Source organism: Apis laboriosa, unplaced genomic scaffold (assembly GCF_014066325.1).
Source record: "Apis laboriosa isolate Shangri-la unplaced genomic scaffold, ASM1406632v1 scaffold14_cov150, whole genome shotgun sequence".
NCBI lineage: Eukaryota > Metazoa > Arthropoda > Insecta > Hymenoptera > Apidae > Apis > Apis laboriosa.
In genome coordinates this window covers 2,903,213-2,917,736 of record NW_025221798.1, presented here as the reverse complement: position 1 = coordinate 2,917,736, position 14,524 = coordinate 2,903,213, and the positions used below count along the sequence as shown (strand labels likewise).

The window sequence follows — 14,524 nt, the reverse complement described above, 5'->3', positions numbered from 1 at the left end:
AGTTAATAAACATTTAAGATTACGAATTATCGTATATAATTTTGCTTATAAATATATTTAATAAGATATTGAAAATAGTTGAATTCTAAATATTAATTTAGTGAAGGAATGTTTCATTTAACTTCAGATCCAAATTAAAATTAAATCTTCTAATCGATTTATAGACTTATTTTGACATATTTTTGATCGATAAAAATCAATTACCTACGAATCTACTTATTTATATATTTATTGTAAAAAGATAATTATTAAACTTCTCAAACAATGTGCACTCCATTGCCATGCATAAAATTATAATGTTAGTCAACTATACTGATTAAAATATTAAATTAAAAAACGTTTAAAAATATTATAATTATGCTTCCAAGCGTTATTTTATCAAAATTTGACATTTTATTTCTGCTCCAAGAAACATCGATCGAGATAGAAGAATCTGGAAAATCGCAGTTATCCAATATACCCTACAATGTTGTCCAACGTTTGCGACGATTTCCCGACACAGAGGGCGGCGATTCCTTGAGGCGATTCTTAGTTGTTCATCGTCTTGTTCTGTTCACTGGAGACGGGAGCAGAACTCGAACTGGGTCAGGGCAGCGCGCCAAATGGTTGGATCAATTTTATTTTAAATTTATCAAGTCCGCTTCGACTCCATGGACACGCGTGATCAGTTCAGATTTCCAGACTGTGCATACCGATTAAAATGGTACTTTCCTTGTGTAACGCGAAAAATAAGCAACTATCAAATTATTCCTCGATTCTCGATTCTTTTTTTCAGAAGAAAGATCTAAGATTTTAAGAATATTTTTTTCAATATATCGTTGTATAATTTTATCTGAAAATTTGATTCATTATTTTTAATAATTAATTTTATATTTATATTTATATAAAAACGAAATTATGAGAAACGATTATAATTATGTTATACAGTTAATACGGATTAATCTTGCATCGTATTATTTGTTTCAATGATCTATCATATATATGCTTCAATAATCGTAAAAAAAAAAAAATGAAGAATTTTAAAAAATGTAATGCACATGTACAATGCATAGCTTGAAATTTCAATTTGAATCAAAGAAATCATTTTGATGTTACGTTTACAAGAGGAAGTCGCATAGAGATACGCAAGTATTGCATATCGCACCTACATGATTATAGGTTTTCTGCCGTTCTTCTTCGATCGAAAAAGCATTGAAATTTCCTCTTTGATAAATCTTCGATGCGATTGTTATTCTTCGATCCAATTAAATCATTTATTTTTTTTCTTTTTTTTATTGTCCAATTGTGATTATTGATAAGCAATGGATCATTTTTGACAAAAGATCGAACATGTTTTATTGTAATTGTCTATTATAAATAATATATATATATCTAATAGAGAAAATATACATGGGATAAGTAACAACGGAGAACCACTGAAACTATGTGAGTCAGGCAGAATAAGGTCCAATATAAGGCCCTGAGGTGATTCGCCTAGACGGCCATGACCATATTACAGGCCAAAGGCCCCTGATACCATCTATACTTCCAGTAATAATTGATGAAATCATTACTGGCAATTTCTTGTACTTATAGTGATAAAATTAAAATTAGTAACAAAAACTTCATTGTATTTAAATATTATCTAATTCTAATTATTTTATTATTTATAATATAAAAGTAATATAATAAAATAAATGTAAAATATAAATTTCATTATAAAAAATAAATTTCGAAAAAAGTTATTAATAAAAATAATCAATATTTAAGAGATCAAATTATATAAAATTTTATATTATAAGAATATTATAATATTATAATATATTAATAAAAACATTTTAATATATTGTTACAAGACATATCATTTTTAATATGATAAAGCTTAATTTAATAACATGCGCATATTATTATTATTATTATTATTTTATGATTTAAACAATTCATTATACAATTTATAAAAATAAAAATAATGAATGTTTCATATATAAAGACTATAAAAATTTGATATATATATATATATATATATATATATATATATATATATCATACATATATTAATTACTTACATTTGTATTTAAAAAATCTATAATTCTTATATGGTATACATTTATTTACATGTATAGAAAGAAAATTTGTACAATTATAAAATTTACCATCAACGATATTGTGGACAATGTTGTTTTATTATTGACCTTGAAATATCTACATGACCTATTATAGAAAAATAAAATTATTAATAAATTTTTTCTTAATATTATTTATAATTAAAAATATTATTATTACCTAATTGTAATTCTATATATAAGGCTAACATTATTACATGTATAGGAATATCACAATCAGGACCTTTTGACATCCAAACCTAAAATATTTATTAAAATCATCAATTAATGATAAATATATATATTATCAAAATAATTTATATGTAGATCTACATAGAAAATATATACATATAAAAGCCATAAATTCTAATTACCTGTTTTAAAGTTTCTCCAGACTTATCAAGTTCACCACGAATAGCATAGGCTACAGCTAAATTGTAACGAAGTACAGCAATACCCGTAGGGACCGTTGTCGGATACCACACTATAAATAAATTATTATTAATAATTTTATATAATAATTATTTATAAAATTATATAAAATAAAATAATTTTAATAATATGTTTACTTTTTATAGGTTTTGAAATAACCTCATCAGATTTTTCTTTGTCTTTATCTTGAATTTCAGGAATAAGTACAGAAGTATTTAAGTCTTGAATATTTTCTGGTTTAAGATATTCAATGGCTTCACTAATTTTATCCATTAATATCAAACTTTCTGCTGCATAAAGATTTCCCAACATTCTATATGCTCCAGGTAATTTATTAATATGTAATAATGCTTTAGCATGTTCAAGTGCAATAACATAATCACCAAGACATAAACATACATAAGCACTTGCAGCCAAAACACTAATTTTTAAATTTAATGCTTCAATAGCTATAGTTTGAGACATTAAAGTAGTATGTTGAGTGCCTAAAATATTTTTAATACAAATATTATATTATATATCTGTAAATTTGATTATTTTATATATATATAATATTGTTTAAATACCTAAATTATGACCAGCTGTTAATGATAAAGATACTGTTTGTGGATTGTGAGCAATTGTTGTAATTGGTACATTAAGTTCATTATTACTTGGTAATAAAAATAATGCATTCTTTAAACATAGAGATGCAAATTCCAATGTTAATTGTGGTATAGCAGAAGGAAAACCTTCAGGATGATATTTTATATCTTTGGAAAGAGAAGAAGCTAAAATAATTTTTCTATTAATTCCTGAACCAACAACTTTTTGTACTAAATCCTTTCTTCGTTTTGGAATATTAAAATCAATTTCATTTGTCTGAAAAATAGTGAAATAATATATTAGAATAATAAATAAAATTCTAAAAAAAAAATTATTTAATTTTTTCTTGAATTTTTTATTACAATTTAATTAATATAAGCATGTAATAATATATTTATTATTAATTTACCGGTTTATGACAATAAATACAACATTCGGCAATTCTTAACCATAATTTAGGATTATTATGAAGCTTTTGTGAAGCATCCATAAAACAATCAAAAGCTACTGATGCTTGTCCTGCATGCAATAAAGATACACCTAAACTGTACATTAATTCATAATGTTTATTCCCACCAAGAGTACATAATGGTTGCAAAGATAAAGGATCTATATAAAAACAATTTTTCTTTTTCAATTATTATTTGCAATATTCTTATATAAAAAATTATAAAATAGAAATTAGTTATAATTACCACTATCTTTCATTTGTACACTTTCTAGAGCACATTTATTTTCATGTAAAGCTTTTCTTAAATAAAAACATGCTAAATTTGGTTTACCCATAGCAAGATGTAAACATGCCATATTATTGTAATATAACACAGCGGAAGATTCTCCAGTAGTTCTAAAAAAATTTAAATATAATAAATAAATTATTATTATAAAATACAATTTTTCAATGATTATAAATCTAACATACTTAAAATCTAAATTTTCTGATGTTATAGAATTTAATAATTTAATAGCTTTCTTGTAATTCCCTCTTAAATATTCAAGATTAGCTTTTAAAAATACAGTTGATATATTCTGAAATTAAACAAAATTAAATACAAAATATGACTTATAATATAAAAATATAAGATCTAAAAATATAAAATCTAAAAATATCTTACTACAGGTGTACCCAAAGAAACTAATGTCTTCCACTCCCTTTTACATAATTTCAACTGATGCATCATAAGGTATATTCTAGCTTTGCATTTTAATAATTTTAATTTGAATGCATCTGTAGCTGTATCAACTTCTTTTTTTGGCTCCTTCTGTTCCTTTATAGATTTAATTATACCTTCTTTGTCAACAGATGAGATTTTAGAATTATCTGTAGATATAAGTTGACTTTCTATATAATTAATTAAAGATAATGCTGCATCTGGTTGTTCTGTTATTATATGTAATTCTATCAAAAGAAGGCATACTTTGTGTGCTAATGATTCTTCTGAAAAAAAAAAATAATAATAAATAGATTAAATTTAATATTAATTTATGCTTTAATAAAAATTTTCATAATTAATATATTATTTACCCATAGGTTCTATGAAAGCAAATAATCTATTCATAATTTGAAGTGCAGCATTATATTGTTTTGAATGATATAATAAAACTGCTTGATTATACCTCATAACACATTTTTCAATATCATCTATGGTTTCAGTTGAATCAATTGTAGACATTTGTCCACATATTGCATTTAAGCTTTTTCTTAATAATTCTGTTTTTTTTAAATCATTTTTATAACATTCTACTACAACTTTATTATGCATTACTTTTAAATCTTTAGGCCTAAGAGTTTCCAGTTTATTTAAATATGATAAACAATTAGCATATGAGCCTTTTTGAAATTCAGATAATGCATTTTGAGCCAATTCACGTTCTTGTTCTGTTATTACTCCAGGACCAATATCTTTATTCTGTAGCTCAGATGTTTCACTCATTTTTATTTATTACACAGCAATATTTACCATGTTTTAAAAGTTTCTGAATTTCACAAATTTATATATAACAATTACAGCTAAATAATTTTTCATATTTTCATATTTGACATTTATGGAGGTTAAATTTTGATCAAAAAGTTAGAAAATTCTAACTATCCTTCTATAAAAAAAATGTTTAATTTAAATTTATTAAACATAAATAATATTAAAATAACATTTAATTAAAAATAATTATTGATCTAATCCTAGTAAATTTAAAAATTAAATCTTTAATAACAACAACAAAGTACAGAATAAACCTACCATTTTATGAGATTTTGTATCCTATGTTTTGATTTACCGATCGTGCAAGAAAGGTTTTGATATGCCCTCTATAAGTTAAAGCTGAATTTAGGAATTATATTCAATATAATCATCAAAGTTGGTAAAGTCAATTAGTCAATATATATATAAATATTTACTTTAATTTACTTTATTATATATAAGATGTAATTTAAAAGCATTGGATGAAATAAATTGAGTGAGAATATATGATAAAATGATAAAATAAATAATATAGATTGTTTTAAATAAATAAATTTAACTCAATAATAAAAATATAAAAATCATAAACGTAATATTATATTTTTGTAATATTATTAAATAATGTTTTAATTAAAATATTCAATTATAAATATTACAAGAGAAATAATGAAATACTTTCATTTTTTAAAAAATTATATTATATAATTATTGATTTCAATAAAAAAAATGAATATTAAAATAAATTTTGAATTTAAATTGATAATTCTTTTTTCAATTAAAAAATGTAACAAAATTTTTATTATAATAATTAAACAATATTTTAATGTATTTATTAAATTAAATTTATTTTGAACTGAAACATCTAAAATAACGATATAAATTTACATATCAATTTACATATAATATAATAAAATTATATATATTATATTTACTAAATTTTTATATTTTTAATATAATATATGAATTATTATAATTTATATAATATTATTTACTACTATTTATATAATATTACTTAGATGCAAATACATAATAATAATTTGTCGATTTCAAAAAAAAATATAATATAAAAATGTAATATAAGTATAATAAAAAATATACACGAAATTAAATCTTATAAGATAGATATGTTTTTAATATATAATTTGTATCAAATTTATATTATTATAATATTTAAATTTTTACAAGTGCCTTAATAAATTTATACTAAAGATTAATTAGAAATCAAAATAATAGTACGATAAAAATATTATGTCCGATGGACCATAATTATTCATTTAAAAAATATAACAAAATATATATTAAACTACTAAAGTATATATTAAACTATATTATATTATATTATAAACAACAATTATAATTATATATCTTTTAATAACTTAATTAAAATTGTATAATAGAGCTAATTAATAAATTTAAATTAAACTGTAAAAAAATCATTTTTTCAACTCTTTTGTAACTCTTTTAGGTTATCTAAATGTAATTATTTCATAAATAATATAAATTGTTTATTTAATTTCAATTTTTGTTTTAAAATTAAGTTCTAATTTTGTTACATTATTATTAAATGAATTATTATATATAATTATTGTATTCATAACTCATTATTATCATTTAAAATAACATAAACAATGTCAGAAATTAAACATCAACAATTAAAAATATTGTCACAATTTTCATCTGAAGATCAGGTAAAATTTAAAAAAAGAAGTAATGTTTATAAAATAAAAATATAATATTTTACAAAATAATTAAATAATTTAAAAAAAAAAATTCAATATTAGAATAACGAGTATTGATTGTAAACATAATAGATTTAACTTTTTTATTAAAATGGTTCAATATTAGATAGTAAAAAAATTGCTCCCAGAAATGAAGATAATATCTTGATTTCCTTTTTGATTACAGGAATATATAAATAAACTTCAAACTAATGATGGAATATGTTTATCTTCTATATATAATTCAAATATTGAAATACAAGTTAGAAGCAAAAATAAGAATTATAAAAATAATATTGAATTTGATTTTATAAAATTAGAAAATATTTCTTTACAAAGTTTATCAAATTCTCAAAATGAATTAAAGATTAAATATACAGAGCAAAATAATATAAAAATAAAAAATGAATCTATGGAATCTATAACTCATTTAAATAATAAAAATATTTCTGATGATTTTAAATTAATAACAATCAATAATGAAATTAATAAAGAAGATATGAAAGATAATAATATTCCTATTAAAGTAAAAAAAGGCTTTGTATTTGAAAAAAATATTTTTAGTCAACTTAAAGATAAATCATATAATTATGAAATTAAGAATGAAAATTTAAATGATGAAAATAATGATCCTAAAACTAAATTTATAACATCAATTAATCAAAATAAAATCAAGATCAACAGTTTAATTATGCTAAATAAACAACTTAAAACATGTAATCAATGTTCAATGACATTTAGATACAAAAGACATTTAGATCGACATTTAGAAGGTCATCAAAAAAATAATTGTTCTCATTGCAATGCAAAATTTGCTAGACGCAAACATCTTGATATACATTTATTTCGTTCACATGGTGAAAGAGTAACAAAATATCCACATTCTTGTGATGTATGTTCTCGTAGCTTTCCTAAACGTATTTTATTAAATCGTCATCGTGCAAAACATAACTATGAAAATGGCAAAGTTTGTTCAGATTGTGGAGAAATGTTAAAAACAGAAGAAGATGATAAGAAACACAAAGAAAATTATTGTATAAGAAAACAATTTAAATGTAAAAAATGTTTACAAACATTTAGTATTGAACAAACATATACAGCTCATATCCAAAATCATAATAATCATAAATGCTCAAAATGTGATGTCACTTTTGCTTCTAAAAAAAAAGTACATGAACATTATAAAATGGTACATTCTTCAAAATTGAATCATAATCAAATATCAAATGGTAAGTTTTTTAAAACAAAATAATAAAAAATATATTAATAATTCATAAATATTGATTTTATAGGTATTTATTTTTGTGCTGACTGTAGAAATACTTTTTTAAAAAAGGATGATTATTCTCGTCATTTAAATTCTACATCACATCTTAATAAGATGAATAAAGAAATATCTCAAAGAAACATTTTTATATGTCTAATTTGTTCTAAGAAATTAATTTCACAAAGAGCTCTTGATCAACATATTAGACGTATACATAAAGAAGAAAAAAGATTTATATGTAATATATATGGTTGTACATTTCAATGTGCAAGAAAATCAGACTTGGATAGACATAAACAGTTACATATAGAACAAAGAAATATTATATGTGAACAATGTGGTAAAACTTTTACTAGTGTTAGTATTCTTAATGATCATGTTCTTTATATACATAATAAGGAAAGACAATTTATATGTGAAGAATGTGGTAAAGCATTTAAACGAAATAGTTTATTAAAAAGACATAAATTATCTCATCAACAATATCGACCATTTGTTTGTATGCAATGTAGTACTGCTTTCAAGAGATCCCATCATCTTTCTCGCCACATGGAAACTTGTCATAGAATTACGCTTGAAAAGAAAAAGAAGGTAAGTTTAATTATATATTTCTATTTTATTTTCTAATCTGTTTGTATCATTTAATAAAAATACAATTAAATTATAATGCAATATTTAACAGGTAGTAAAACTCATGAAAACAGAAGATGGTCATCTTGTTCCAATACCAGAGAAACCAAAAAATCTTAAACCCAAAAAATTAAAAATTAAAGCAGAATCTAATACAGTTTTAACATCAAATGACAAAACTTTATCTTTTCAAGATATGAATATTATTAATGAACATAAAGATTCAAATTTAGAAACTCTATTATTTAATGATCTATATGAAAATTCAACACTATCATTAGAATTTAATTTATTACCAAATACAAATTCTGCCTCACAAGTTCTTTCATTAGTAGATATTAATGCAGAACAAATTGTGACTGTAGAAGTTACTAGTCCAAAAACATTAATAATGAATGATGTTATAGATCAATTTGAAGTAAATTATAATGAAATATTAAATTTCAATTATCGAGATTCAGAATTTGAAAATGGAATTCTAAATACAGATCAAAATTTATATGATCATATAAATTATTCTGGATTATCATTAGAAACTGTGGAAGGAACATCACTTTTTTTGGATTCAAATATTAACAAAATAGATACTTTACCATTAGAAAATTATTTAAATCAATCATTTCCATCGTTTTTAAATCTTTAATCATAATTGTAAAATATTCAATTTATGGACTAAATAATTTATATTACATTTAGATAAAAAATTTTAGCATTAATTTAATTTATAAATGTGTACATGAAATGCATGCCTTATTTTTTAAAAATAATTAAATTTTAAATCACGGCAATCAAAAATGTGATATTTTTTAAATTAAATATTTTGTAATATTTAAATATTGTCAAAATTTATTATGCATTTAATAAGTAAAATGATTGTATAATAATTTTTCTAAATTTATTGTTTACATTAATGTATGTATGTAGATTAATGTATATAGGATGTTCTAAAAATATAGACATATCAATTAACTGAATATTTCTGAAATAATTTCAAACAACATTTTCTTTTGCAAAAATTTTCGTTATGGCTTTCTTAACGATTTATTAACAAAAAACTGAGCACCATAGAGCGCATAAATTAATCAAACCATGACGCAATATTGAGTACATAATATTGAATATGAACAAATCCAAGCAATATATATTTTATATATATATATATAAATTAATCAAACCATGACGCAATATTGAGTACATAATATTGAATATGAACAAATCCAAGCAATATATATTTTATATATATAATATAAAAAAGTATATTGAATATAACAAATGTTTTTGTTATATCTTATTAAAATCGAATTATATTCAAAAACAATAAATAAACTAATTGTGTTACTTATCAAATTTATTTATTACTTAAAATATTTATTTATATAAAATTTATTATTTAAATAAAATAAATAATATTAAATGTGATATAAAAAGATAAATATAAAACTTTTTTATAACAAGTGAATGATAAATAATATATATTTGGAGGAAGGAAAAAGAACAGGATTAAAATAGGAAAGAAATATCCTATACGAATGTTTTATAATACAAATAACAATTAATTACTTTCATTGTTCCTGTTCATTAACAAAGTTCATTAATAAAGTTATAACAAAAGTTTTTATAAAAGAAAAACTTGATGCTTGAAATTATAACAGGAATCTTAGTTCATTCTCTAATTAGTCAGTAATTTTTTCACATTTTTGAGATACATTGTATATTATAGAAATATCATCATTCTTTTAATTGCTAAAAAAAATATATTTTTTGAATATAACTATATGCTTGTCTTTCATTTAATGACACCAATTAAAGGCATGAGTTTGTTATAGTTATATAATTACAAACTTTTTATATTACAAGAATATATATTAAGTTTTTAAAGAAAAAAAATATTAACAACTAGAAAATTAAAAAATTAGAAAACTTTGTAATAACATTTCTCCATAATTATTGTTATATTTCTCAACTCTTGAGTTGAATCTTGTTATTTTTATAAGATTTATAATTTTTGATAGATTGATATTTCATCAAGACTATTGACATAAAGTTTATATTGGACAGTAGTTATGTATATTTATTATCTATTATATTAAAATAGAAGAAATATTTTCCTTTAAAATTAATATAAGATCTAAATAGATTTATATTATAATATATAATATGAGATTTATAAATAATAAAAATAAGTATATTAAAATAATTAAGCAATGTTTGACAATATATAGAAGTATTAATTATAGCAATTAAATAATTGTTAATATAAAAAAAATAATTATAAATTATTCTATATATTCGTATAAATTATAATTATATAAATTTTTATTCTATAAAAAATAAATATTTATGATATTTGATTATTGAATTTTTATCAAAAATAGATATTTTATAAACACTTTTAGTGAATATTCATGTCTATTTTTTGCATATATTTATTTTTTTGTTATATCCTTCTACATCTGATCATAATACATTATTATAAAATTTATTATAAAATAATAAGAAATAATCCAATTAATTTTCTTTCTTCATTACTAGTATTAGGATAAATAAAAATTAATTATCTATTAATTTATCTTCTTCTTAAAGCATAAACCATTTGAAAGTAAAATTCTCATGAATTGCTTTTAAAAATTATTCTTTGTAAGCAAACACTGCGTTGAAAATGATTTTTTGAAGTTATTTTTAACACAGTACTTAAATATTTGTGAAGAATATTCTTAAAAAACAACTTGCGAGAGTTTTATTCTGAAATAGTTTCATACTCTTAAAAATTACATTTTATATATTTGGAAAATTCATATCAAAATGTATGTTAACAAAGTTTTACATAATGATTTATACAAAAAATATATTATAACATATATATTATAATTTTTTATAAACTTTTTTAACACTACATTTTAATATTTTATATGCTTAAAAATCTTCCTGTTATAAAATTCAAAATACAAGATTTGTGAATAAAGTTTAGGTAAAATTTTATTAACACTATGACTTTTTTTGATTTGTTTATATGTTATTAAAATTATCAAATTTGTACAACTTACTTGTTTTTATACCCATATTCTTTATAGTCATTTTAAATCAACGATACTTAAGTAATGTATTAATATATTTCACAATATTTAGCTTGGACATTGTCTTTCACTTTAATTTCATTCTAAATTTTTCTCACGAAATAAATCTGTATAAAAGGACACTTAAAACTGCTGCAGTTGCTCCACCAATTAAGCTCCATGTAAATTTTGATGAATTTTTATTCTTATTTCCTTTCTTTAAATTTTTTAAAGATGTATTGTTATTTTTATGTGCACCTAACATTTTACGATATAAATTCTTTTCATGCTGAGCATCCTTAGCATTTTTTTCTTTTAAAATAGCTAATTCCATCTGAATAGCTTTTGTTTCTGGCTCCAATTTTGCTGCTTGAAGCAATGTTTGATATGCTAATGCATGTTCTCCTTTATAATGCAAAATTTTTCCTAGAATAATTTAATATTAAATAATTTTATATTAAAATATTTAATATACAAAATTTGTTATTATATATAAAATATATTTGTAATACTACCTTTTCTAAATAGAGCTTTTACATTTTGAGGTTGACAACTCAGAACACTTTCTACACTTTTCAATGCTGCATCATAAGCTTGTGTTTTCATTTGTGCAGCTGCTAAATTATTATATACTTTCATACGATCCTCTAACAAAGCTTGCAATTCTGCATCAGTAGTATCTTCTGCTTCACTTTGATAGGGTGTACGACTTTCTGTTGGTAACAAAAATTCTAATGCTCTCCGGTAACATTGAATTGCAAGTGTTGGTTCATTACGAGTAAACCACCAATTCCCACGTTCTCGTTTTTTATTGCTTTAAAAAAAGACAATAATTAATCATAAATTTAAGCAATAATATGTAAAAAATAATTACCCAATTTCTTTTCGCTGATTAGCATTAAGGGTTTCTATTTCTGCTTCTAATTCACTTGATTTTAATTCAACTGTATATAAAATAGTTGCATTAGATGGAATATTTGGTTCTTTTCCTAGAGAACCATAAGCAAATCTTGGATCAACCTCAATTTCAGCAATTTCATTCACATCCATTAATGCAATTGCTAAATCTAATCCCTATAATTAAATAATATAATAAAAATATTATTATAATAATGTTAAAATATAAATATTTGTTATTAAAAAATTTACAATTATTATATTAATTTTGTAACAATATAATATATTTAATACTATAAGGGAATAATAATCATACAAAAAATCTTTAAAATATTATTAAATATATAGATATATATTTAAAAAAATTTGAAAATAAGATTTAAGAAAGAATTCTATACCTGAATCAATTCAACATCTCCTAATTGAATTTTAAGATCTTCATACTTTTCAACTATTGTATTATCTTTTAATTTACCAATAATTTTTAAAGTACAAATATCAGATCTATTTGGTCGTGTTCCATTTTTTCCATTTTTTATAACTTTTTTTTTAAGCTGTCCATTTCCTAAAATATCTATCCACTCTTCAGGTGGATGTTCATTTAAAGTTGCTTTTGTCATTGGTTCATTTGGATCTACATCAAAGTTTAGTTCTTCATTAATGAAATCAGCTTGAGTTGTTCCTGACTGATTAGATTCATCTTCCATCTTTAAAAAAATTCAATAAATTATTCAAATTTATATATCAATTTTATATAAACAAAAAAATATAATATACTTTTAAAAAATATTATTTATAAAAATAAATCATAAATGGTAAATTCACATTTTATTAAGGAATTAAAAATTATTCTTATTTCACATAGAAAAAAATTCCAATCTTAATAAAATGCATGTTTAAAAATTAATTTTCAAGTTGCAATACCAAATATGTCATTTATATTTTAAAATGATGTGTTATTAATTATAAAAAATATTAAATGATAAAATTGAAAATTTCGTATTTTATTTGACAAATCAACACATGTAACGAATATTCAATAAACAGTAGAAAAATGCATACTCATTCGATGAATCGAAGAAATTTGAAGTAAGATAAATATTACTATTTCTTATTATACCACATAATTCAGTTTTTAGATTGATTTTCCTCTAAAAATACATACCTTGTTATTTTCAAAAGTTTGAATAGTCATTAGAAATGTTTTGAAATAATTTGTTTCGCAATACACACGATATCAGTTGACTTCACTTATTACTTGAAATAAGCATTAGTAAAATATCGAAAATATTTAATCGATAATCGAATTTTTTTAAGCCATTTGATTACGTAAATATATATGAATTAATTAGTTTCATTCAATTGCTCGATTCAATTATTGAGATAAATTTACGACAAGTAAATATTTTTGTTTTATGAATTTTACAATGTATAAGTAACCTAATAGTGATATGTATGATATGTATGAATCATTAATTTTTATTACTAATGAAATTGAAACAAGACACTATCATTTTGCATTTATTTAATATCTAATAATTTTTAATTTTCTATAATAAAAGAAAAATATATTATTAAATTCATTTTATTTACAATAAAATAAATTTACTTACAATACTTACAAAATAAAGCAAATCAATTTTTATTCTTCATGTATAAATATTATTCTATGATAACCAAAAAAAAGAAAATAAAATAATATATATATATATATATAATACATACATATATTATAACACATATATATATTATAACAAATATATTTATAACATCCAAATTTCTATCTGTATTCTTATATTATTTCCTATATTTATATTATCAAAATAATAATTCATATCAATATCAAAATTATAATATAAAATATAAATATAAATATATTCAAATTCATATATTAATTTTTTTA

At 20.9% G+C, this 14,524-nt stretch overlaps 3 protein-coding genes across 5 annotated transcripts; 1 reads left to right on the top strand and 2 right to left on the bottom strand.

The window, feature by feature from the left end:
- Positions 1–2,071: 2,071 nt before the first annotated feature.
- On the bottom strand, positions 2,072–5,151 carry LOC122710623 (CCR4-NOT transcription complex subunit 10). The gene is made up of 10 exons (XM_043928588.1): positions 4,624–5,151; positions 4,214–4,536; positions 4,021–4,127; positions 3,794–3,945; positions 3,508–3,707; positions 3,080–3,374; positions 2,651–2,998; positions 2,456–2,565; positions 2,263–2,341; positions 2,072–2,190 (listed from the first exon to the last, which is right to left on the bottom strand). Exons 1-10 carry the CDS (start codon positions 5,030–5,032, stop codon positions 2,135–2,137), a joined length of 2,079 nt encoding a protein of 692 aa, XP_043784523.1. The 5' UTR covers positions 5,033–5,151; the 3' UTR covers positions 2,072–2,134.
- Positions 5,152–6,684: 1,533 nt separating this feature from the next.
- On the top strand, positions 6,685–9,314 carry LOC122710577 (zinc finger protein 254-like). Its single transcript, XM_043928500.1, is given in 4 exon segments — positions 6,685–6,768; positions 6,902–8,003; positions 8,067–8,632; positions 8,724–9,314. Coding segments are annotated over 4 exon segments (2,343 nt in total).
- On the bottom strand, positions 8,497–14,016 carry LOC122710578 (peptidyl-prolyl cis-trans isomerase FKBP8-like). Of its 3 annotated transcripts, XR_006345955.1 has the most exons (6): positions 13,787–14,016; positions 13,020–13,328; positions 12,599–12,798; positions 12,240–12,538; positions 11,716–12,150; positions 8,497–8,614 (listed from the first exon to the last, which is right to left on the bottom strand). XR_006345955.1 is itself a non-coding variant. In XM_043928501.1 (5 exons), exons 1-5 carry the CDS (start codon positions 13,814–13,816, stop codon positions 11,840–11,842), a joined length of 1,149 nt encoding a protein of 382 aa, XP_043784436.1. In that variant the 5' UTR covers positions 13,817–14,016; the 3' UTR covers positions 11,528–11,839. The 3 variants fall into 3 exon arrangements, 2 of the variants coding, with proteins under 2 accessions (XP_043784436.1, XP_043784437.1); XM_043928501.1 differs by lacking the exon at positions 8,497–8,614 and having other exon boundaries at positions 11,528–12,150; XM_043928502.1 differs by lacking the exon at positions 8,497–8,614 and having other exon boundaries at positions 11,528–12,150; positions 13,684–13,805.
- Between the last annotated feature and the right edge of the window lie 508 nt (positions 14,017–14,524).

Bases quoted from the DNA above. Each gene is read 5' to 3' on its own strand.
- LOC122710623 (XM_043928588.1), bottom strand. From the start codon at position 5,032: ATGAGTGAAACATCTGAGCTACAGAATAAAGATATTGGTCCTGGAGTA. The intron at 4,128-4,213 runs GTAAGATATTTT...GTTTAATTTCAG, and splicing joins TTTCTTTGGGTACACCTGTA to AATATATCAACTGTATTTTT. The intron at 2,191-2,262 runs GTAATAATAATA...TTTCTATAATAG, and splicing joins ATATATAGAATTACAATTAG to GTCATGTAGATATTTCAAGG.
- LOC122710578 (XM_043928501.1), bottom strand. From the start codon at position 13,816: ATGACTATTCAAACTTTTGAAAATAACAAG. The intron at 13,329-13,786 runs GTATGTATTTTT...ATTTTTTTAAAG, and splicing joins AAACTTTTGAAAATAACAAG to ATGGAAGATGAATCTAATCA. The intron at 12,799-13,019 runs GTATAGAATTCT...ATTTAATTATAG, and splicing joins GAGATGTTGAATTGATTCAG to GGATTAGATTTAGCAATTGC.